The sequence below is a fragment of the Equus asinus genome, chromosome 4 (genome assembly GCF_041296235.1).
Source record: "Equus asinus isolate D_3611 breed Donkey chromosome 4, EquAss-T2T_v2, whole genome shotgun sequence".
NCBI classification, from domain to species: Eukaryota; Metazoa; Chordata; class Mammalia; order Perissodactyla; family Equidae; genus Equus; species Equus asinus.
Window position 1 is genome coordinate 102,105,588 of NC_091793.1, and position 26,664 is coordinate 102,132,251.

General features: G+C 34.4%; 1 protein-coding gene across 16 annotated transcripts in view; it reads left to right on the top strand.

Annotated features, from left to right (window-relative positions):
* The window catches only part of SLC4A10 (solute carrier family 4 member 10), a 284,389-nt gene that overhangs the window by 79,278 nt on the left and 178,447 nt on the right, over positions 1–26,664 (top strand). For all 16 annotated transcript variants that reach the window (XM_044768822.2, XM_044768819.2, XM_070507978.1 and 13 more), the window contains exon 2: positions 25,175–25,256. In XM_044768822.2, the coding sequence (XP_044624757.1) occupies positions 25,175–25,256 (82 nt within the window). The remainder of the gene's footprint in view (positions 1–25,174; positions 25,257–26,664) is intronic.

A 26,664-nucleotide genomic window follows, 5' to 3' on the forward strand; every position in this document is an offset into this window, starting at 1 on the left:
ATTTAAGCTTGTTTAAGGTTTTTTGACCCGTAGATACTCCTCATTTGCTTACTTTCATTTTCAAAATGAAAAGACTTGACTACATTATACATGTTAATTACAAAGAGGAGAGAATCATCACAGCAAAGAATTTGAATTTATATATCCATTTTATCCTAAAACTCTGGATTTATTTTAAACCATTTTTACCTATCAAATTATAATGCATTTAACTTCGGTTTGTTATATGTATCCTCAGAGTTACATGCTTGAGTAAGAAACTGTGCCTGTGTTTGACATTCAGGTTTTGAAGGAAATATATTTTATTTTATTTTTTTATATTGCACATATTTCTGCCTCAATTTTAGAGGACAGATACTTGACCAGGGATTCCATATTAAATGAGCAAAAAGAGATAAAATATTGCAGCATTTCTCCACAGAAAGATAGTTTTGTCTTCATGATTCTGTAGCATGATAAGGATTTAATGCCTCATCAGGGTGAAAGGATACAGTAATAAAAATAAATATGTTTATCAAAAGGCTGAAGTGGAAGTCTGAAACAGTGATTTAATTCAGTTAAGGGGTCAGTTTCTCCTTTTTAATTAAAAACACATTGAAAAAAATTATACCTACTGATATTGGCTATAATTTATATGTTATTCAGGCTACTTAGCCAGCTTATATTCTTATTAGTAGGGAAGATTGCCATATTCTTAAGCTTGCTTAGTTTTGGAATGATTTGAATATACCTTTTAGTTGCTACAAAACCTGTTTAATCTGTTAGAATTTATTTCCAGTATTTGCATGTATTAGTCACCATGAGTACATTCTGTTTCTTGGCATTGCTTTGGGATTCCTCTAGGTATTGGTTTCACAGCGTTCTGCTATTTTTCACTGTATTTATGACCTTTCAAAAGAACCAAACCATAAAGATTTTAGTGACACTTAAATGAAGATCTCTCAATAATTTTGTAAGGTGGAAAAATTTACTCTCTTAGGATTGTCATTTCTTTACAAATTGGAGAGAAATTTCTCTCTGTTGCTATGTCAGAATACATTACATTAAAAAGTAAAGATTGGTTAGAATGTTGCAGACATTTAAATGTAATGTCAACCTTTTTTCCTGTGTAGCAAGATGGTTTTGACCTTTTGAATGGTGAAATTGATTATTTATCTGCCCAGTAACAATTGGTCATCTTCTTTTTACAATGGTTGCCTCTGTCTGTACTATTTTACACATGTATTTCATTATACTTCATAAAGGTTTCTAAAGGTAAGCTGTTTATAAGCAACTATTTGAGTAATTGTTCTATTTAGTAAGCATTATGTGAAAGCTGATCATTTGCATGATACTGTAATTGGTGTTGTGAGGAATATAGAAAAGAAAAAGTTGTTTTCTGCTTTTAAGGAGATTATGAGAAAATGTGCATAATAAGCTGTGCTCATATTTTGAGTTGACTTTTCAACCAGTTTTAACTTAATTTACAAACTGATGAATCCTAGGACGAGTTACATGTAACTTTTTCTTCTCATGTAGATTTCTTGGTATTAGAGAAATAAAACGTTGAGTCAAACTGTATAATCGAGCATTTCATAATTATGACAACTGCATTAAATTCTTTTATAATGCATAATTTGTTGTACTAGGGCATTATATACTGTGAATCAATATAATAACTTTGTTGTATAAGCCATAATTGCCAATTTATTTTGAGAGTGAAGGTGGATGTAGGCCATTGGCCGGAGGCAGAGCAGGGACCTCAAGAATCAGCTCAGAGCAGAGATGTGACCAATCTAGTCTTATTCCAGGTTAGACGTAGGTAATTATGTATTATGGAAGGGGGTTTTGTCTTCATAGGGATTGAACTTTGGAAATAAGACTATAGCAAGTTTGGAAGTGTTTGAGGCTGACTAGGTCATTTGGGGAGTCCTTTAGGGGAATAGCATTCACCTCAGGCTCTGAGACAGGGAGCAACTAACATGGAAATAAGCCTTAGCCAGCTGGCTGTTGGATATCCAGGCACTACACTCTTCTCTTTCATAGCAGCCTGCTGGCTGAAAGTAGCCAGGAGGTGGGTAGAGTCAACGCAAAACCCTTGTCTCCCCAGAATCCTAGTCTGTTGCATGCTGCCCAATAGTGCCTCCAAAGTGCATGTTTTCTTGTAGTAAATCAAGAGGAAACTGGTTTTCAAAAGCTGGCTGCAGTAAGAGGTGTACAGTATAGTGGTTAAGTGTCTGGACTGCCGCATTCAAGGGGTTCATATTAGCTATATCACTTATCAGTTAGAAAGTCCTGGGCAAGTTATTTAAGCTTTCTGGGTATCAGGTTCCTCATTTGTAATATGTGGATAATAATTGTGCCTACGTCAAAAAGTGGTTGTGAAGATCAAATGAGTTAATGTATATAAAGTATTTGTAAGAGTACCTGGTATATACCAAGCACATTAGTGTCAACATTATTTGTTGATGGACATTGTTAGACACATTCTAAGACCTAGGATGGGCTATTGGCAGGTGTTTGTAATGGTAATCATATAGTTTAGTTTTGTTCCCTCTCCCTCATTCTCCTTATCAACTAAGAAATTCAGTACACTGAAATAAAGATGGGTATAAAAATGCAAAGAAAAAACTTGCTACATCCAATTAAAGTCTAATATTTACTGACTATTGGAATTGTGACTTGATGAAAAATTCTGTGTTTAAAGTTTTGCATCTGCTTAGTAGGCTGATTTAAACTTCTATTAGGATTCCATGTGTATAGATCCTTTGCTTCCGAATGTTATACCAGCTACTTCATTCATGACAGAAAGGTTACTGGGCCTTTGGGCAAATTTAACAGTGATGTCAGGTCTTTTTTATTTATAATTGAAGATTAAAGTTAAGGAGTAAAACTCAAGTTTTAAATAAAATGATAAAGACAAGATACATAGCTTAGATTTAATGATCTATTTTTTTAATCGTTAGAAACATTCAGGACAAAAAACTTCGCTGAAAGTTAAACACAACTTGTTTTAATAATTTTATTTATTAATTAATATTTTTATTCTCAATGAAAGACTAAAGTGAAATATATTCATAACACAATAATGTATGTGAATAGAACAATTCAAGTTCGTATTTGAGAGAATATAATATTTTGCATCACTGGTGATTATTTAATGTAAAAACATCTATTTGCTTAAAAATTGTCAAGATCCTAAATACGAGGAGTAATCTGACATCTGGATGAAATATAAATGCTTAAGCGTTACATTTTGTGACATCTTTGCATTTTAGTTCTCTTGAGCAGTTTTCTCCATGTGCAGCTGATTCTCAAAAGTTGGCATGGGGTCAATCAAATCTCAGCATAGTGCAATTTGTTAAAACAACATATGAGCAAACATACAAAACCCTACATTGTTCTAGCAAGCACAGTACAGGCTAAGGATATAAAGACCAATAGGTCCTTGCCTTCAGGAAGTTGCAGGTGGTAAGTCATAACCACTAAAAGCAAGTAACTATAATAGAATGTGAAAAGTAGTGAGTGCTATTGAGATTCAAAAGGGATGTGAAAGTAGCATAAATTTTCTGCTGTGAGTTCAGTGGGCACAATATTTCAAGCTGAGTGGGAAGAGGAGAGAAGAGGCTAGATGGGGAGTTAAGGAAGTATGGAAAAGCTAGCATTGAGGTAGACTTTGAAGGCTGGCCTGGACAGGGGAAAGATCATTTCGGGTAGAGGAAACAATGTGAGCAAAGGCAAGGAGGCAGAAAGCAAATAATATGTTTGACTGGTAAGGAATAGTAGTTCATTCTGGCTATAGTCTAGTGGGGTAGTTCAGACTATCAGAGGAAAGGTTTGTTGGGACCAGATAGTGTAGAGTCTTCAATGTTAGATTATGATTTCTAACTGAGAACATTTCTGTGCTGATCTCCTTATTCTTGGGAGAAAATAAAATCAAAACAAAAGAGCAGTACCTATATTTTGCAGTCATTTTCAGAGCTCTAACCCTCTTGAGACTTTGAAAATGAAAATTAAATTCCTGAGTAGATTTACTAGTTAGTTGACAAGGTAGGGGGTAGAAGCAAAATGAAGGATTTTAATAAAATTCTCTATCAAAATTGCACGTGAGAGCATTTCTCAGTCTATCCACAACCACTCAAAAGTCCCAGATTTCAGATCCTAGGAGACCTCCTGCTTGTCCCTGATGTAAACTCTATTTTATTGGTAGGTAATCTGATTTAGCTTTGCCTTTGTTTTTGACATTTCCTAGACCAAGGACAATCTAGAGGGATCATTTTAATACAATGAATACGCATGCCACTGTGGTGAATATTTGGATAATAAGAACTTTGTCTTAGGGAAAATTGGAAATAGAAATTGCTATTTATAATCATGGAAGTCGCAAAGATATTTTAGCTTTGCTCTTTGTTCATTTAGAAATGAGAAAATAAATTGTCATTGCTAATACTTTTAATATCACCTTTAAATCTTCTCCTTTGTGTACTGGAAGCATTTCAGTATTGCCTGGGGTTAGGAAAAAAGCTGGGTAACATCCAAGAGCAGACTTCTATTAGATATGACAGCTGGGATGTGACTTTTGTTATCCAACCCAGGAAGATGATAATAGTGCATGGGAATTGTGAAAACATTCTAATTGAGTACTCTCATTTAGTATATCATCGATATAAAGTATGTCGGAAGTAAAACTCATGGAATTCCACAAGTGTGAGTAGAAATGAAGCCAGACACAGTTGCTCTTCTGGCTCTATATTTAGGGCAATAGCAGACCCATATAGTTGAGAATACTCTGTTTCTTCCTGTAGAAGTCTGCAGTATTTGAAAACTCTCTTTTCTGTAAGTTCTTGTGAGGTTGCTCTTATTAATCCTTGTGACTCTACGTTGTCTTGGAAGGTGCCATACATATGGTAGGGGCCCAACAAATTTTCAGCACTTATTTTAGAATCATAGATCTATTTCTGGAAGAAACCTTGAAAGCCATTGGGCTTTGGGTTGCTTTAAGACTTTTAAACATTTTTTTTCTCAAAAAGCAGCTAAAAGACATTTAGTGAAGTGATCTTTTGCCCCACCCCACACCTTTTGTTTTATTTTATTTTATTTTTATTCTTTTTAGATTGGCAACTGAGTTAACAACTCTTGCCAATCTTCTTCTTCTTTTTTTTCCCTTTTCTTCTTCTTCTTCCCAAAGCTCCCCAGTACATAGTTGTAGGTCCTTCTTGTGCTATGTGAGATGCTGCCTAAGCATGACTTGATGAGCAGTGCCATGTTCGCGCCCAGGATCCCAGCCAGTGAAACCCTGGGCCGCCGAAGCCGAGTGCATGAACTTAACAACTTGGCCACGGGGCTGGCACCCCTCCCCTTTTAAAAAATAATACGGGAATATAAATAAGAATAAGTTAAAAAGATTGAATATTCCTTTATCAAACTCCTCTTTTTAAAAGGCAACGGACCCTGGTTTCTTTTTCTTTCTTTTTTTTTTTTTTTGAGGAAGATTAGCTCTGAACTAACTAGTGCCAATCCTCCTCTTTTTGCTGAGGAAGACTGGCCCTGAGTTAACATCCATGCCCATCTTCCTCTACTTTATACGTGGGATGCCTACCACAGCATGGTGTGCCAAGCCGTGCCATGTCAGCACCTGGGATCCGAACTGGCGAACTTCAGGCCGCCAAGAAGTGGAAAGTGCGCCCTTAACCGCTGCACCACCAGGCCAGCCCAAAACCCTGGTTTCAATGAAGTACCTTGCAAAATGTGCTGCATATAAATGTATACCATTTATACCTATCCATTTCTTTTCCTTTTTTTTCAAATTTAATTCAATCTCATAAGAATTTGTTGAGTCTATTATATTGTTTGGAGGGAGGTAGTATAGCACAATAGTTAAGAGCTAGAGTTTTAGAGTTGGACTCCCTTGTTAGGCTCCCGTATCTTCCATTTTACTGCTGTGTTGATTTTAGGAACGTTATGTAATCTCTCTTTTCCTCATTATTGTCATCTGTAAAATGGGGATGCTAAAATACTAATCTCTAGAGTTGTAATGAGAATCAATTAAATTAATGAATTAATACAAGTAAGGTATTTGAAACAGTGCCATATAGTATATTCTAAATGCCAAATTGAGACAAAAGACATCAAGGTAAACTGAAAGTGCTGTGGAAGACTTCATTGACGAGGTGTGACTTGACTTTCATTTTGTTCCTTCTTTCTGGTTTCTCTTCCATTACAAAAAATATACGTAAATTTATTAGTGCAGTTCCTGCCATAGGTGCTCAATAAATTATAGTTATTATTATTATCATAATCTTTCTGATAGTTTTTTCTCAGTCTCTTCTAATTAATGCAATGTACTGTTTGAAAACCATGAATCTAATCTATACTCGTGACTTAAATTACCCACCAATGATTCTTAATTGTGACTATGCATCAAAATCGAATGTGTACCTTTTTTTTTGAGGAAGATTTGCCCTGAGCTAACATCTGTGCCTGTCTTCCTCTATTATATACTTGGGATGTTGCCACAGCATGGCTTGATGAGCGGTGTGTACGTCCACTCCCGGGATCTGAACCTGCAAACCCTGGGCTGCTGAAGTGGAAGGTGCAAAATTAACTACTACACCCCCAGGCCTGTTGAGATAGAACCCAGGAATCTATATTTACAGAAAGCTTCCCAAGTGAATCTGATGGGCAACCAAAATTGAGAACTTCTGCTTTACATAGGGATGAATTCCAAAATCTATAGCTCAAATCTGTATCTTAACCACTGTCTAGTGTTCCAGACATTGCATCTTGTTAGACACCTCTGCTCATTATCTTATAAATGTCTCAAACTTGCTATGTCCCAAAATAAACTTCTTATTTACTCTTCAAAACCTCTGTCTTTCCTAGCATGATGACCTGATAATCATTTTCAATTTTTTTTATCCCAAACTTAGATCCAATTATTCACCAAGTTATATAAATTTCTTTATCCTAAGGAGTCTAAATTTTACCCTTCTTTCCATTCCCCATTGTATTGACTTCCTGTGAGTACACCTTAATTTTTCACCTGGACTTTTGTAATCATTTCTTAATTGGTATTTTTCTTCCCATCCGCTATCCCCAAAGCAACCTACTCACCACTCAGCTGCCACAGTACTCTTTCTAAAATGTAAGCCAGGAACAGGCATATGTGCCTACTTGAACTCATTCCAAGGTTGTCCATTACCTTTAAATAAGATAATTTTCTGAGTTCCCATGAGTGAGAACATACAGTATTTGTCTTGTTCTGTCTGACTCATTTCACTTAGCTTAAGCCCTCAAGGTCCATCCACGTTGTCACAAATGGTAGGATTTCTTTCTTTCTCATGGCTGAATAATATTCCCTTGTGTTTGTTTTATTTTCGTCCATTGACAGACACTTGAGTTGTTTCCATGTCTTGGATATTGTGAATAATGTGGCAGTGAACATGAGAGTGCAGATGGCTCTTTGAGATAGTGATTTTATTTCCTTTGGATATATACCCAGAAGTGGTATTGCTGGATCATATGGTAGTTTTATTTTAATTTTTTGAGGAATGAGGAAGTGACATTTAAACTTAACTATCTTTAGTCAAACTTAATCTAAATTTTACTAGTCAGAGAGAGACAGGCTTTCTCAAATCTTTTAAAATGCTGTTCTCTGTGCCTATAATGCCTTTGGCCCCTCATTTCTCTTTGTTTTTGCCTGGCTAACTCTTTCTTATGCCTCCAGATTTATTTAGATTAAGCATGGCCTCCTTTTGAAACATTCCCTTATCCCTTCAGAGTGAATTAGGTGTCTTTTCCTTATGTTCTTCCGATTCTTACCTTAACTGAAGCACAATACATGCTGTATTGTAGTCTTTGATTTTCCTGTCTTGACTATGAACTGTTTAAAGGCAAAGGCAGTGTCTTTTATTTCTTTAAAGCCAGCACTAATACAATGCCTGGCACATGGTAACTACTTAATACATTTTTGTTGAATAAAAAAATGGAGAATGAGTATGAAATATTCATGTAAAAATATGGCCTAGGTCACTTTGGATACCATGAAGAATTCATATTAGCTGAGGTGTATAAGTAGGGTTGGACCAGACTCTGAACTGTTTTAGAGCTAAATTAAGGAATTTTATTCTATTTATTCATTTATTTCTTTATTAATTAATTTATTTTTTTGGTGAAGAAGATTGGCCCTGAGCTAACATCTGTTGCCAATCTTCTTCTTTTTGCTTGAGAAAGATTGTCGCTGAGCTCACATCTGTGCCAGTCTTCCTCTATTTTGTATGTGGGATGCCACCACAGCATGGCTTGATGAGCAGTGTGTAGGTCCACACCTGGGATCTGAACCTGGGAACCCTGGGTCATCAAAGCAGAGCACATGAACCCAACCACTATGCCACTGGGCCTGCCCCAAGGAATTTTAGATTTTTAAGCTTACCTAATATACCTTTGCAGTGTAGCATATTGATTAAGAGCATTAACATGCCTTCAAGCCCGGTCTCCACCTCATAGTAGCTGAGGGTTACTGGGAAAGTTTCTTAGCCTCTTTAAGTCTCAGAATACTCATGTTTTTTGAAGATTTTTAGTGAGTAAATGTGTGTGAAGTTCTAGTACTGTGCCTGGCACATTGTAAGCCTTACAATGAATATTAGTTCTTATTACTGCAATTATACGCAACACTCAGAAAAATCAGACTAACAGTTTCAGAATGTAGAGTTAGAGTTGTCCAATGATTGACTGTTCAGATGGCAATCAGAAAACCAAAATTTTAGTTCTAGTTCTAGCTCTACTATTGGCTTATTGTAAAGTTCGAATGTATCTTAATTTCCTCATACAAAAAATTACAGTGAAAGTAGTAGTGCTAATGAGTTCCTCATCAAGATGTTGTAATCATTTGAGCTATCTTAAAAAAAAACTATCAAATTAAAAAGAATGGGAATTTATTTCCTTTGAAGTCACTGATACCACCATGCTTTTGTACAACTATGCCATTTGCCTAGAATGCTCTTCTTCTTATTTATCTTGGTAATCCCATTTGCCCTTTAAGACTCAGTGAAGCATCAGTTAGTGGGATTGGGTGGTTATTTATATATCCCTTAGAATACTAAACCTACTTCTGGTATGACATTCACCACGTATAACATTTGAAAAGATACATGTATATTTTCCCTCTTAGAATGTGAAGTCCTAGAAGGGAAGTGTGTCTTTTAATTTAGTACCTCCACTGCCTAGTACAGATTCTGACACATGTTAAGATTAGTAAATATTGACTCAATAAATAGATTATGTTATAGAAATTTAAGAGTGCTGAGGTATGCTTTAGAGCAGCAAAAGAACTGGAGATTAGAAAAATGTGTTGACAATTATAGTGGACTATAATAACAACAGAATAAATATTAGTAATAAAATAGTAGTAATAAGAATATATTACTCTGGTTGATATGCTGTGAAAATATACTACAGTTAAAGATGAAATAAAATCAGGAGACATTAGTTAAAACTATCAGGTAGAATACAAACAGCTATTTTTCCTTTCTCCCAAAATCCTATTAAAAAGACAATTAAGGGTATTTTTTAACCTTTTTTCTCTACCAAAACTAAAGGAAGGTGTGAAGAATAGGAGAGGAAAAAGACAGTGATAAAATTTTCTGAGCAAAAAGCAGAGGAAAATGTCAAGTGACTTGGCTGAGAAAACGGAATTGTAAACTGGCAGTAGCAAAAGCTGAGAACGAACCCAATTTATACTGGAGGATCCTGAAAGGCATCAGGTATCTCTGAAAGAGAAAATCAAGCTACTAAAGTAACGAGGACTGTGTTAAAATTCAATCACATTTCCGGATCCTCTTCCTCCTCCACTTCAGCCAATCAGGCAAATATCCTACCTTTACTCCAGCAGTAGACTGGAGTTTTAGTCTCTGGAGAGGGTTGAACAGAATCTCTTTGGACTGAGTAAACCAGCTATGGTTGAAGTCAGAAAGCACCATATTAAAAACAGCCCGATTCAGTGAGAATGCTGTGGTCCCAACTTTCTTCCTCCATTTTGCTCCCATAAAGCTGGCAGCCAGACCTTCATCCACCAGACAGGATACTGGAGGATCCAACTGGAATCTAACAAGCTCAAAAGGAACTTACTGGACATATTGACATCAGAGTTCTCCAAAGAAACTGTCAAACCAAATTACTTTACAGTATGCTCAAAGTTGACAAGCCCTATCCACATAGTCAGGATTTCTGGTTAGCTTTTTAGTTTTATATTCTTACATATGAGTACTTGACCAAAATCATGTGACTTCTGAGGGAACCTTCTAACACAGAAGAGGCCAACTATTTTTTGGATTTGACATCAAATCAAAGGCAACAGAAGAGAAAATAAACAAATGGGGCTACATCAACTAAAAGCTTCTGCACAGCAGAGGAAACCATCACCAAAATGAAAAAGCAACCTACTGAATGGGGGAAAATATTTGCAAATCATATATCTGATACAGGGTTAATATACAAAATACATAAAGAGCTCATATAACTCAATAGCAAGAACTCAAACAACCCAATTAAAAAATGGGCAGAGGCTCTGAACAGACATTTTTCCAAAGAAGATATACAGATGGCCAACAGACATGAAAAGATACTCAACATCACTAATTATCAGGGAAATGCAAATTGAATCACAATGAGATATCACCTCACACATGTTAGAATGGCTATTATCAAAGTGTTGGCGAAGTTGTGGAGAAAAGGGAACCCTTGTGCACTCTTGGCAGGACCGTAAATCAGTGCAGTCCCCATGGAAAACAGTATAGAGGTTCCTCGAAAAATTAAAAATAGAACTACTATATGATCCAGCAATTCCTTTTCTGGGTATTTATCTGAAGAAAACCAAAACACTAACTCGAAAAGGTATATGCACCACCTTGTTCACTGTAGCATAGCCAAGATATGGAAAAAACATAAGTGTTTATCAACAGATGAATGGATAAAGAAAATGTGATACACACACACACACACACACACACACACACACACACAGAGGAATATTATTCAGCCATAAAAAAGAATGAAATCTTGCCATTTGCAACAATATAGGTTGACTTTGAGGACATTATGGTAAGTGAAAGAAGTCAAACAGAGAAAGACATATAATCTCACTTAATATGTGGAAACTAAACAGAAAAACAAACAAAAGACCAAGTTCATAGATAGGGAGAACAAAGAATAGATTGGTGGTTGCCAGGGGTGGGGGGTGGAAGAAATGAATGAAGAGAATCAAAAGATACAAATTTCTAGTTATAAAATAAATGTCACAGGATGTAATGTGTAGAATGGCGATATAGTTAATAATACTGTACTGCATATTTGAAAGTTACTAAAGAGTAGATCTTAAAAGTTCTCATCACAAGAAAAGGAAATTCTGCAACTAAGTGTACTGACAAATGTTAACTAGACTTATTGTAGTGATCATTTTGCAATATATACCAGTATCGAATCATTATGTTGTATACTTGAACTATTGGGAGCAAAGAGCATAATGGGAAAAGAAAACTTTGCAAATTCTATTATTAATAATTTCAGAGAGATAAGATCAGATATTTCACCCATTAAACAAAATGATGGTGCTATTATACAGGAATATTGAGAGAACAAATAAGAGTTCTTGGAAATTAAAAATATGATAGCAGAAATGAAAAACTAAACAGAAAATATGAAACATAAAGATGAAATAATCTTTAAGAAAATTGAGAGGAAAGTAGAAAACAGGACAGAAAGAATACAAAAGTTAGAAGACACAAGGTCTGATATCTGAGATAGTTCTAGAAAGAGAGAACAGGAAAAAAGAGAGGAGAAGAAATAGTTCAAAATAACTTTTAAATACTATGAAACGAGGACATGTGTTTCAAGATTTAAAGGGCACACCAAGTCCTCAGCATAATAAATAAGAGTAGTCACACTGAGGAACATCATCATAAAATTTCCGAGACTGAGAGTAAAGAGATCCCCAAAGCTTTCAGAAAGAGAATCAACAAACGTCTGTTAAGAATGACAAAGAAAAATAGAGAGAAGACAGAAATTACCAATATTAGGGATGAAAGAGGGAATGTTATTATAAACCCTTCAGACATTTTAAGGTTGATAAGAGAATACTAGGAAAAACTCTGCGTGGGTAAATTTGTCAACTTAGAAGAAATGGATCAATTCTATGAAAATAACATATTACCAAAACTCACCCAGAATGAAATAGATCAACTACATAATCCTATAACATTTAAATAAATTGAATTTATAGTTAGAAACATTTCAAAGGTAGAAATAATACAGGCTCAGATGTTTTCACTGGAGAATTCTACAAAAAAATTAAGGAAGAAGTGATAATTTCTTCCAGAAAACAGAAGTGGGAGGAACACTTTCCAACACATTTTATGAAGGCACAATTACCATACTGCCAAAATCATACAAAGGCAGAACAAGAAAAGAAAATGTACAGACCAATATCTCTCATGAACATAGATGCAGATATCCTCAACAAAACATTATCAAATTGAGCCCATCAATTTATAAAAAGAATACTACATCATGACCAAATGGATTTTATCCTGAAAGTGCAAGGCTGGTTTAATATTTTCAAACCAATCAAAGTAATCCACAACATTAACAGTTCAAATAAGGTAAACCACACGATCATTTCATTGATGCAGAAAAAGCATTTGACAAAATTCCACATTCATCCTGCAAAAAAAACCTTGCAGAAAACTAGGAAGAGAAGGAAACTTCTTCAACCTGAAAGGGCATCACTCAAAACCTGCAGTTAACATGATACTTAATTGTGAGAGACTAAATGCTCTACCCTTAAGATGAGGAACGGAGCAAAGATGTGAAGTCTCACCACTTCTATTCAATGTTGTACTACAAGACCTAGCAAATGCAAGAGGCGTGAAAAGAAAGAAAACCATACAGACTGAAAAAGAAGAAATAAAACTGTCCCTATGCACAGACATGATTGTTTATTTAGAAAATCCCAAAAACTCTAATCAACAAACAAAACTCATAAAACTAATTACTTTGGCAAGGTTTCTGGAAACAAGCTCAACACATAGATATCAACACGCAAAACAGCATGGTTAAAAAGGGATAGTATAAAGGAGTTTCTTGGAAAAATGGAACTATTCTGTATTTTGATTGTGGTAGTGGCTCCAGGATCTAAATATGTGATTAAACTCAAAGAACTATACCCCCAATTTTTATTTTTTTATTTTTATTTTGTGTGTGTATGTGCGGAAGACTGGCCCTGAGCTAAACAATTTCTTTAAAATTATTAAATTGTAGAACACTTCATAATCTTTACTTACGTGGTGCAAAATATGTGAGTCACACAAAGATCTTTGTTGTGCAGGTGAACCCTCACTTTCCAGCTTCATTTTTATACTTTCAGTGGGTACCTTGTGCTCTAATAATCATATCAAACAATTGGAATTTCCTAATTAACACTAACTTTTTCCTATGCCTTTGTGTGTGCTCATCTCCCTGCCTCATTTCCCATCCTCCTCACTGTTTCAAAAACCTTATTCTTCAAAACTTAGCCTGGCTCAGCTTCTCTCTGAAGATTTACTGAAGCAAAAAACATGAGTTTTTGAATTAAACAGATCAAAGTCGAAATCCTGTTTCTGCACTTTACTAGTTCTATAGTTTTGGGAAAATTAGTTAATTATGAAGCCTCAGTTTCCCATTTGTGAAGTGGGGATAATATGCTGTAGAGTCTAGTGAGATGACGTTTGAAAAGCACCTAACATTGTCCATGGCTATTATTGTTAGTAACCGTCTTAGTCTGTTTGGGCAGCTGAAGGCTGATTATTTGCCTAAAATGAGAAAAGCTTATCTTCAACGTCATATTAATTCTTTTCTTGATATGGTGTGTGTTTTCCAAACTTAGACTGTTTGCTTTCACGAACTTCAGAAGGTGGAGGAATCTGAAGTAGAGAAGAAATGGAAGCTGTGTTGTGTGATTAATTGAGATTTTGGCTTAATCTTTTAGGATCTGAGTTTTCTCACCTTTAAAATAAGGATCATAGATTAGATGATTTTAAGGAGTCCTCTCAGCAGCCATATGCGAAGTCCAATATTCTAATATTTCTATTTTTAAAATTTTAAGCCATTATCATTCTCTCTTTTTTCACATACTAACAAATAGCTATCGGTGGCATATACCTGTTTTTCTCATTCTATTTTCTCTCATAATGTTGATCCTGTCTTTTAAACATTTTTAACCTGTTTTTCTCACAGGTCCAATATCTTCATCCCTTCTCATTTTTAAATCTCTGCTCTTGTGTAGCTATTTCTGCATCAAAGTCTATCTTCTTTAGCCTGTTGTCTTAACTTCTTCCTTTAAGATTTCTTTATTTCATTAGAAAAGTATGTTCTACCATTCAATTGCATTTTACACGAGTACTTTTAAATACGTAGTCAGTTGTATCCAGTGTTTTGATGCAGTAGGAACCAAAGATAGTAATTTATTTATCCTCTATATGCTTCTGTTAAATTTTCTAACATGTAATCTTTATAAATACAGCTATTGAAAAATTATTTGTATTAGTGAGAAATTAGATAAAAATCTAAGTGGCCAATACTACGGGAAGCATTAAGCAAACTATATAAGATCCAACTGGATGAAATATTATGTAACAATTAGAAAGTATAATTTTGAGAAGTATAAATATAAAAATGTTTGTTTTCTCCCTAGTCAGGATAGACTAAGGTATGCTGCAGCAATAACTCCAAAATCTCAGTGGCTTAATAGAATGAACATTTATTTCTTGTTCATACTGCATTTCTAGAGTGGGTCAGGGCTGACATTGGGAAATTCTGTTCCACACAGTCGCTCAGGAATTCAAACTGACAGCGGCTCGATGATTTTATAGCTGCACCACCTGGACACCTGATTTTGGTCACTGCACTTGGGAAGAGAGGAGTCTGGAGCAAAGCCATTCTTCTGTACTTTGGCCCTGATGTGACACACGATATTACTTTTGCTTAGAACCTTTTGGTCAACACTAGTTACTGCAAGAGTCTGGGAAACGTATAATACTCTTCTTGTAGTCCAGGAAAAGATAGAGGACCACATGATATTGTAAGCACTAGTAATAACCACACTTTAAGATTAAAAGAATCAAAATACATAACTATGTTCACATATATTCTTATTGACATGGATTAGAGGAAAATATAGGAAATTCTAAGGTTTCAGAAAGAGGGCTTGAATGTCATTTAATGTTTTCTATATAAAATTTCTGTTATTGTTAATGTTATATATGCAACATGTAAAAATTGGGAGAAAAATGGCTAAGTTTTTGAGAAAATGAGGCAGTATGTGACACAGTAGAAAGAAACGTGAATTTTAAATTCGTATAACATTTGATTCCCATCCTAATCCTGCCTAATGTTAGTTGAGCAAATTATACTCGTGAACAAATCGTTTAGCCTTTCTTAACTGAGCTTTAAATTCCTCATCCTTGAAGTGGAGATAAATATGTCTACTTTCTAGAACTGTTGAGAGGATTATATAAGATAAAGTATGTTTACTTGACTAACACTAATATAGAACTCCTAGGTACTGTTCTAAACACATTAACAACATGTAACTCATTTAATGTTCATAATAACCATATGAAGTAAATAAAATAATTCCCATTTTGCATATGAGGAAATTGAGGCACAAAGAGTTTGCTCAAAGTCGCAGGGCTAAGTAAGTAGTAAGTGTCTGAACTGGATATGAACCCAAGTCAGTAGTAAGTGTCTGAACTGGATATGAACCCAAGCGGTCTGGTTTCACAGATTTTCTTAGCCACCACTCTGCTTCCTCTCATAGACCTTAGCTCTGTGCCTATTGATAGTATGAATTTAAAAAATGAGAGCTATTTATAGCTGTGATGCAAAGTATAAATTAGTTTTGTCTGTTTCAGTTAAATATAAGTAGAGAAGCAGATTAATTACATATATTTCTAATAATTGGAGCTTGGTTCTTCAAAGAAGTAGAAGAAATCCTCACATCTCAATTATACACAAATTTAATTTAAATAATAGATAGTCTTTGGGCTTGTGCAGGGACTAAATAATTGAGGAAATTTAAGAAGTTATGCATCAGGAGAGTTATATATGTTTTTATTCATCCCTTTCTTTTTTCTCATTTCCCATTTCAAATCCAATTCCATTTTTTTCCATGTTTAGGGTAGTCTTTATTTTATTTTTCTTTATCCCTTGGATTTTGAGACAATTAGAAAATTTAAGAGCACAGTTTTTTTTGTTTGTTTGGTTTTATTCTTTTTTGGATCTAAAGGGGAAAGTAAATACAATGGCCCTTCTCCACTCACTCTCCCACATTTTTGGCATTTGTGCAATTCGGAAAATCGTTGGCGTAAAGTTGGTATTAAATGCAATAGTCAATTTTTTAGTAAATTGCTTGGCTACTCAGATTTCTACTACTTTATCAGTAATATGATAAAACATCAGTAATAAGCAATCATTAAAGTTAAAGAAAAAAATCACTGAACTTGTTGCTTACTTTACTTTTTAAATTAATATTTAAACACTACAGTTTTCATACCTCATGTGTATACCTGAAATGTCTCTTTTCACTACTTGTTTACTCATCATTGAAGTTCATCTTCTAATGTTTTATTTTTCTTCCTCCTCAATACCGTTTTAGTTATTTAAAAATATTTTGGAATTTTCCTACTTATTTAATCAATAATGTCTTATAAATATTATTTTATTATTTGCCCTAACTGGTTTGATTTGTTGGTTTTAGTTATATCAGGAAAATTCTTTCTATCTTCAGTTTGCAAATTATTGAATGTTCAAATCCAATTCACCTATAACTCATACAGACACTATGGGTTTATTTCAGTTTAAATAATTTATATAATTGACTGCTGTGTATGTAGGCCAACTCAGAGCTGTCCTAATTTGTGATGAGAAGGCTAAATACTTGGACAGTACTCTAATTTTCTGGATTCTTACAAAGTTGCAAAGAAGAAACCTTTATTCCTGATGGAAAAGGTAGAAATCACTAAATTTATTTTAAAATATTTTTGCAAACTTCTGTCCCCTTTCTGTAATTGATACTTATGTCTCCTACAAGTTTAAATTGTATTAGTAAAAATATCAAGATTTTGAGTGGAGATATTAGTAAAAAATCAAGATTTTGAATGGAGAACGGTATTGATATACGGGGGGATTATAAATGTTATTATCTTAGACTAAAGCACAGATGGATCCTTGAATACAGGCAAAGAATGACCCTTACACTGAAGTAGAAAAAAACTTAATATAAGAAAAATTTAAGTATTGTACAACTAGAAAAGATCTTAGGGATCATGAAGTTGATTTGTAAACTCATCTTATTTTTATTTTACTTATATTTGTTTATATCCTTCTGTTTCTTGGCTCAGCATTCCTTCTGCATCTCAGACATCCTTTGTGGGATCTTTTTATTTCTTCCTGAAGTACATACTTAGAAATTCATTTAGGAAGGATGGCTTGGTGATAAATGCTCTCAGTTTCTGTTTGGCAAAAATGTCTTCCTTGAGTGATAGCTTTGCTGGGTATATACTTCTAACAATTGTTTTTCCTTAGTATCCTGAAGATGTTTTACTGTTTCCTGGCTTCTATTTTTATTTTATCATTCCTTTATACGTAATCTTTTTTTTCCTTGCTGCTTTAAAATATGTCATTCTGTAGTTTCACATGATATGTGTGGGTGTGAATTATCTTTTAATTATCCTGTTTGTGACTCACTGTGATTCTTGAATCCAAGGATTCATCTCTACTATCAATTGCAGAAATTTTTCACCTGTTATTTTCAAACAGTACTTCTCCCTTGTTCTCTCTATTCTCAGCTTCTATAACTTCAATTACGTATATGTTAGACTTTCTCTTATTATCTTCCATTTTTTAAGTGATCTGTTTCATACTTTTCATGTCCTTGTTGTTCTGTGCTACATTCTGTGCAATTTTTCCAGATCTTGTTCTCAGTTTCCTAATTCTTATATCTTCTGTCTAGTCTACTGTTTCACCCATCTATAGAGTGTTTAATTTAAAAAATAATCTCTCCCTCTCTCTCTATTTTTTCTAATTCCTAGAAGTTCTACTTTTTCACATCAAGATTTTTTATCTTGTCTAAGATTTGAGGAGAATTTTTCCCCAGCCATTTGGATTGTAAGGAGAGTCAAATGAGTAGCTTGACAGTTTAGCATCAAGTCAATCTTGCTCCAGCTTCCAGGCTTCCACTAATGTCTTTCACCCTTATTCAAAAAGCTAGGTTTTTGTCTTGATACTTATGACCAAACTACCACTTTGTCCCCTTGTCTGCCTGGCCAGGATATATTGATCTTTTAAAAATCAGGTCATGTGTCTCTTTTAATGGAGTCTTTACTGAGTTTTTTGGAGAAAAATAATAATCTTTATAGTTGAGTGTTACCTGTATGAATTTCTTTCACAATACCATTGTGTGTTGTACTTAACATGAATTCTATAAGCTTGTTGAGAGAAGGAACCATGTCTTATTGATTTTTGTGGTTCCAATACTGCAAATAATAATATAAATAGCAATAATAATAATTGGCATTTATTGAGAACTTAGTACATGCCTGGGAATTTTGAGAACTTACACGTCTTAGTCAGTCACTCAAGACACAGAGAGATTACATAAAATGCCAAAGTCACACAGCTAGGGATTAATTGAAACAGGGCTTGAATCCGGGTGGTACATGGCCCCCTAGAGAAACTTTCAGCGTCTACCCAACACTGCCTTTCTGTTGACCTCCTAAATGGAGCATCAGCAGGAGAGCGATAGGTCATACTGGCAAGAACTTGGACTTGAGCACCAAACAAGCTCATGGGGATGTGGCAGATGCTTAGTGAAGGACACAGTGGGACAAATCAAGGAAAACCGACAAGACAGATGGAGCCTTGTATGGCATTTATGAGAAAGCAGCGTGAAGACAGTAAAGACAGCCTGAGGCATGTAAGGAAATCTAGCAGTAGTTAATACCATTGTCTGGGTACACAATTGGGTTCGTGGGCAGAACTGAGGCTTTAGAAGGACTCTTAAGAACCAGGTAGGAATCAAGTCTGGAGTTCAAAACAAACAGACAAATCTGGAAGATCAGGTAGGGAAACAAGGTGATAACTCAATCACGCAGGTATCACTACTGTTTAAAATACTTTTGGCTAATTAAAACTGTTTTTAACTTCTCACGTTTTAAACCATCAGATGTTGGACCCACTAGGAGAGATAGTATTCTTTAGTCACGGTGGCAGTAATAAGTACAATACTGTTTGTTGTGATGAAATTAATTCTGAGCCAGAAATAGCCTAGCCTTGGAAGACTTTCACTCCTGAACCTGACTCTGGACTATTTCATTTCAACAGATGAACTTCCCAGACCTAACTGTGTAGTCTCTCAAGTGGTCTTTAATGTTTGCATGGGCGGAGTTTTCCAAGTAAATGAATAAGAAAAATCTTGAAATTTTTACAGAACGATTTAGTTTATGCGTTCTTAGCCCTATTCCTTTGACAGAGGATTTTCCTCTCCAATTCTTATTCTCAGTTCTATTTTTTTCTTATATGTGTAAAGAGGCAATAACACATTTACTTTACAAAGTAAATGAAACCTAATTGCCGCCTCCCCGATTAGATACTTTAGAAAGGAAGTTGACTGCTTCTTTAATAAAAATACATAGAGAAGGAGAAAGAGTGATTTACTGGGCTATTTTAGAATAAATATGTTTCATATAATTTAATTAAAACAGTATATGAGATAGATTTAGTTCATATTACCATGAGATGGTATAGTCTATATTTTAGAGTAGATACTAGATTTTAAATACCTAATTTCAAAGTATATGCTAGTAAAATTAGATGGGTTCATTTATTTTATGAAAATATGATATGATAAGTGAAATTTAAAGTTAAGCTTCACTTGTGCTTAGATTCCAGTTCAGCTAGTATTTATTGAACTCTTTTGTGTTAATCTCTGAGCTGATGCTTTCACATATATTATCCTATTTAATACAGCATAATACAATTAGAGATTAAACAGTTTACCTTTTTATATTTGTGTCATACTTTAGCTTACATGGTAATGAAAGAAATTAAATGCCCCCAGAGTAAATACAGATGCATATGTTGAAAATTAACATTGGATCTAAATGTTAATGTTCAATTTTCTTTATATCATAATTTAAGAAAACCAAGACGTTAAAATTTTGCATCTGTTATTTAATGAAACAATTGCAACACATTATTAAAGAAGAGTATGAAAATAATATGATATGTGAGATGTTGCAAGTTTGGAAAATACATGTTTTAATGTTAGTGAAGAGAGTAAAATCAACCTTAGTTTTCTGTGAAGACTTTTAACATTAATGAGGATTGACAAGTTTTGAGCCTATGGAAATAATAAACACTTAGAAAACTAGCTCTCTGGTCATGTTTATAAAACATATGTGTCTATATATTTCTATTACTCCTTAAAACAACTAGAAAATGTTTCATTCATATTAACCAAGAGAGACCTTGTACACTGAATTGAAGGGTCACTTCTGCATGGAGCTTCGTGAGTAAAAATATACACATACATTCCTTGAGTTATGGGGAATATTCTTTGCAAGTCTTAAATATTTATATTTGATTGCTCTTCACTCCCTTTCACATATCCAGAAGTTTATTCTATACCTTCTTTTTCATGTCTTTCAGAAACTAATCGTTCTTGAGTTAATCATGCTATTGAGAGTTCTTTGATGAACTCTCTTCCCTACCATTTTTTTCTCTTCTCTTCATTCAACAGTATTTTAAAAAATATTTATTTTGTATATTTTAGGTTTATTTTTATTTCCCCCATTCCAATGTGGTTTATTTTCATTTTTTCATTTTTTTGGTGAGGAAGATTGTCCCTGAGCTAACATCTGTGCCAATCTCCCTCTATTTTGTATGTGGGACACCACCACAGCGTGGCTTGAAGAGTGGTGTATAGGTCCACGCCTGGCGATCCGAATCTGTGAACCTTGGGCCACCAATGCAGAGCGTGTGAACTTAACCACTATACCACTGGACTGGCCCCTCAGCAATATTTTTATGATAGATATTTCTTAGTCAAAGTCATGTGTGTAGGTTCCCATTTGAATTATATGCCCATCTCCAAAAAATTTGATGTCATGGATTTTTAGTCATTAAAACAAATGTGACACATATGTGTGGATTAGGGTCGCAGCAGGAAACAGATGGTCACTCTACAAAGATGACAGAAAGAGCTTAATGAAGGGACTATTTTAAAAATGTAGGCAAGATAAAGGGATATCAATTAGCTTTAGTGAAATCCCAGGAAACTGCAACAGTCAGAAACTGTCACTCCTCCTAGGCCTAAAGGAGCAAGGTGTAGGAACAGTTAATGCAAAGTGGCAAGACCTATAGCCCTAGAAGAGTCACATGACAAGAGCTCTGATCTTTGATAGAGAACACAGCCATTCCCAAACTACGACCCAACAGGGCCCATGTCTCCTACTTTCTGGTCCTCTGTCATTATCTCTCATTGGCTGAACTCAGTTGGACGCTAGAAGACAAAGGAACGTGGTGATGCAGACCACAAAGACAGAACATGGTGGAGAAGAGTGGAAAGTGGATCTGTAAGGGCTAGTGGAGAATATACAACACATGATACTATTCTAATACCTAATAAAAAAGACATTAAAAGTGGTTGCTTTTTAAAAAATTTATATGATAAATAGTTCTAGGGAAGAAAGAATTCTAAATTGGAAATGAACTGTTTTCTCCTCTATTAATCTATTCTCAAATGATATGAGAATTATCAAAAAGACATGAAAAAGTTTGAATTTTCCTACTTATGGAAATAGTGTTAGATTTTGGTTTGTATAACTAGAAAAGTTTATTTCACTGAAGTCTGTACTCAAGAGTTATGATAAATGAAAAAAATACATTATTTACATATTCATAGAGAGCTTAATCGTATTTATAAACAATTCTAGAAGAAATTGTTGATATTTTTATTTGAGTATTTTAACACTTACATGTGCTGGCCCATATTAGTTGCTCTTTCATAAAAGAGTATATTGGTTCAAGGTCACTTCAAACATGAGAACTGAGCTAGAAAGCTCTTTTTTCGGCTATTTCTTTTTAATAAGTTTAGTAAAATAAAACAACAAAACTCTTCCTTTCAAAAACTTTTTTTGGAGGTAGATATACTCCCAATTTACATTTATATACATTTTTATCCAAAACACAAATGTCTAAATGTTTAGAAGTAATCAAATTGTAGAAAACCATAGAATGCATTTGGGTTATGCCAATTGCATGGAGTTTCCCTTTAAAATAACTGAATACAAATCAGTTTAGTCATATGCAGGGTTTAACTAGAGAGGATCATAGATAATAGTATTTTTTCGTTCCTTCCTGGAAAGGCATGGGAGATATGTGCTTCAGTGGAACTAGGAAGAGCAAACCATTACTCTCCTGGTGGAAGGAAGAACAAACCCATTTTTTAGCCTGAAGTAAATTTAATGGATAGTGACTAGCATTTTAAATGAAATAGAATACCCTAGAACAGAAAATATTAGAATGCATTGCTTATAGTAAGGGTAAATTTTGGTTTGTGAAACTTTTGTTTTGATTACATATATATGAATATGTGACTTCTTGGGATATAGAATATATTTCTTACTATGGGTCATGTCCCCCCAAATTTTAAAACATTGTCCTTTGCTATTTAATGGAATCAATCATTTTATGAATGTTTACTCAATGAGGTGGCAAGGGTAAATTGTATTGGGAGGCAATGTAGTATATTTATATGTTTTCTCCCTACACAGTGATAAAATTTGTTCCTAAATGGTAATTAAGGCACATTAATGTATAGAATAAAATGTATAATAAAAACCTTACCAGTCTATTTGGAATTACCACATAGACTGGCACCTAGTCCCATATGTCCCTCTGCATTCCCTTCATCACATCCCGTGTTTACTTCTCTTGGTAATAAGGAGGAAGGGAAATACTCCATTAAAAAGTCTTCAAAAATATTGAAATGATCTTTTGAACTATAATCAAAGTAGAGGAATTTCAGTATGTGTATTAGTATTAATTTTTATCTCGGGCATTTTCAGATTGAGAGATCATACATTTGATGTCTTTATGGAATATCCAGAGAGTATTTAAAGAGGATAATGTATATGAAACCTGAAAATTGGTCACTTACATTGAATAACATTTGCATTCTAGCTTCTAGTTCTTTTTTCTTTCAAAGCAACGTTCAAACTAGGTCACTTCTGTTTGCAACTTGTATAGTAATTAAATAATCAACTATTTCCTATTTAGATTCCGCTTCTACTTCTGCTGCAAAATTTTGTTTTATCTCAATATCTTAACATTAGCTATTCAATACAATTATCTTTTGTATATGGACAGTATACATGCTTTTTAAAAATAAGCAGATAAGCCATTTTATATAAGTTGAAAATTGATTCAGGTCCTTGAAATCAAAATTAAATATTATATAGGAGAATACAGCTTATATTCTATATAAAGTTTTCCATTTTGCATTTGTTTTGAAAGACTACCATTGTGAGATATAGTGGAATAGTGCTCCTTCTGGCCTTTGAACATGGATGCATGACTTAGCCTTGGGCATTCCTCCTAACAACACCCCTGAGGGCAGAGATACATTCCAATGTGACACATATTTGAATGTATTTGCATACAGGATAGATTTGACTTGTAAATGTATCAAGAACAGACTCTAAATAGGCTGAAACTTGGATTTTTTTGGTTTAGGGAAATTATATAAATCCCATCTTTAGTTTTTTCTATTGTTATTATTGCTCAAACCAACAGATTTTTAAAACTGCCCAACAGAAGAGCAATGAACTCTGAATCCTGTATTCACTTTCATTTTTTTCTCTCATTCATAGTGTAGATTTCTTTAACTCTGATTTCAAACACTTTGCCCTGACCTGACTCAGCACATGTTCTCAGAAAGACACAGGACTACAGACTATAAAACATGTCCTTCTTCTGTATGTTTTGCTGCATGTGAAGCACATGACAGCCAGTCTTTCTAGGTTGAAGTATGTCTCTAATCCTGCAGTTGAAATTACTGATTTTTAAAACATGGAGACTAAATCTTTATCGTGATTATGTTCAGGAATTAAAAAGCTTTCAAAGAAGACACAAATCTTTTACTTTTTTAAAGTCTTATACTAGAATAGGCTTAGAAATAGATCTTGGAAGACTCATTCATCTTTAGTCTACCTTCCCATTTCTCCTTTTGTGCTCAGTGTTCACTTTTAAGGCAATTTTTATGTATGTGTTAACAATCAGATAAAAGTTGGAAATAATTTGTATTTCCCTTCATTCAGTATTTTGTGTTTTGTCTATTTCTGCATAGTAAATGGATTATACTCACCCCTTCCCCCATTGTCTTATTGAGTACCAAATCAGTCAGTGTATTGTTTTGAGCATGTAGGATGTCCAGAAGACAACGTCTGCCCAGCCATTCCAAATAGGTAAAAAAGTGTATGTGTATATATATATAGCAGTTTATGTATATATATACAAACTGAATGAAGGTTTAATGCACATGATTGTAATTTATAGTTTAGTTTGAATAAAATGCATTATACTGAAGCAAAGTAATTAGAGTTGTAGTTTACCTAATAATTGTTACTAATTGCTATCAGGAGATTAGATCCCCCCCCCCTTTTTAATGGAGTGGAATTATTTCACCCTGCCATAGCATTAGTGGTGTTAATGCTAATGATTTTCATATTTTCCTTGTGTAGTTCAAAATGTTATCTTGTTAACAAGAATTCTCTATCAGAGATAAGAATGCGTGTTACTAAATTGACAGGATAACTGTTTGTTTTCTGTTTTTCATCTCACCAACAAATGATGCCAACTGGAATGTTTGACTGCCTTCCATTTCATGGAAAATCAAATGACATTCCTCCACTGAATAAGTGGTCAAATTAATTTTAGTCTCCTCCTTTTTAAACTAACACTTGATAATCATATAGAATAATCATGTACAAATAGGTTGAAGTGGCTGAATTAAACCCCTAAACTATTAGATCCTATTAAAGTTTAGTTTCTGAAATTAAGAGAATAAATGTGCTATCATGTCATCTTCTTTCTTCCCATTCTACAGAGAAACGATGAAGAGGCAGTTGTGGATAGAGGTGGAACTCGTTCTATTCTCAAAACACACTTTGAGAAAGAAGATTTAGAAGGTAAGACATTTTTTCCTCTGGGATAGCTGTTGGTATGCTTTTCTAAAGCATTTCAAAGAGAAATACAAAATTTGTCACGATGTGGAGAATTGCAGAAGCTGATATTAGACTAATGATGGTGGTGATGGGTGGTGGAAATGATTGTTTTGGTGCAGTCCAGAATGCCAAAGGGCAGGCCTAAGCAATGAGAAGTGGTCATTCATCCAACAGACATCTATTGAACCTCTGCTATATTCCAGGCACTGTGTTGTGTGCCAGTCTTTCAATAACCCTGGCTTCAAGGAATTATTATTGATTGGGGAATGCAAAGAAAAAAATTATAACAGACCAGCATCTTAGGTACTATGTGAGAGAGGAGACTAGACAGGAGGGGCATCTAAGCCAGCCTATATTGTCAGAGTAGGATGTCACTGGAAGAGAGTTAAAGATAATTGGTGTTCTAGTTCTACTCAGATATATATGAGAGAGAGGTGGAGGCACCATTTGTCTGTGTTCTCTTCAATAGGAAGAAGGTCAGATAATTCAACAGGGAGGTAGTATGGTCTAGTAGTTAAGTGCACAGGCTCTCAAACCAAACTGTACTGAGTTCAAATACCAGTTCTGCCCCTTATTTGCTACAGAAACTTCAGCCAGTTAGTTAACTTCTCTGCACCTCAGTTTTCTCAACTGTTAAAATAAGTATAATAATTGAATATATTTCCTAAAGATTTTATGAAAATGAAGGGAAAAATACTTAGAATAGTAGCTGGCATAAGAATTACAAAAGTATTGACAATTATTATTACACCAAAGTTTAATGTACACACACTACTAGTTCATTTTTATTTTATTTATTTATTATTTATTTGTTTATTTTTTGGTGAGGAAGATTGGCCCTGAGCTAGCATCTCTGTTGCCAATCTTCCTCTTTTTGTTTGAGGAAGATTGTCACTGAGCTAACATCTGTGCCAGTCTTTCTCTATTTTGTATGTGGGACGCTGCCTCAGCATGGCTTGGTGAGCTGTGCTTAGGTCCGTGCCCAGGATCCAAACCTGCGAACCCTGGGCCACAGAAGGAGAGCATGTGAACTTAGCCACTACACCACTGGGCCAGCCCCTCATTTTTATTTTTTAACCAGAAATTATTACTAGTGAGACACAAGATATATGAAATTTTCATCTTTTGAGTGAAAAGAGAAACCCAAGTAGTCTTAAGTAAAACTAATCAGATAGCTCCCAATAATCTACTGAAACTGAGAAGTAAGGATTTATTCCCCTTAGGAATTGTATTGTAACTGCTTAAATTACAATTAAATTCATTGTGCTTAGGTCTTGTCTTTAGCTAAAACAATTAAATAACAGGAGAATTAATATAATATTTAGAGATGACTTTCAACAACTATACCTACTCTGTTTGTGCCTGACATTTT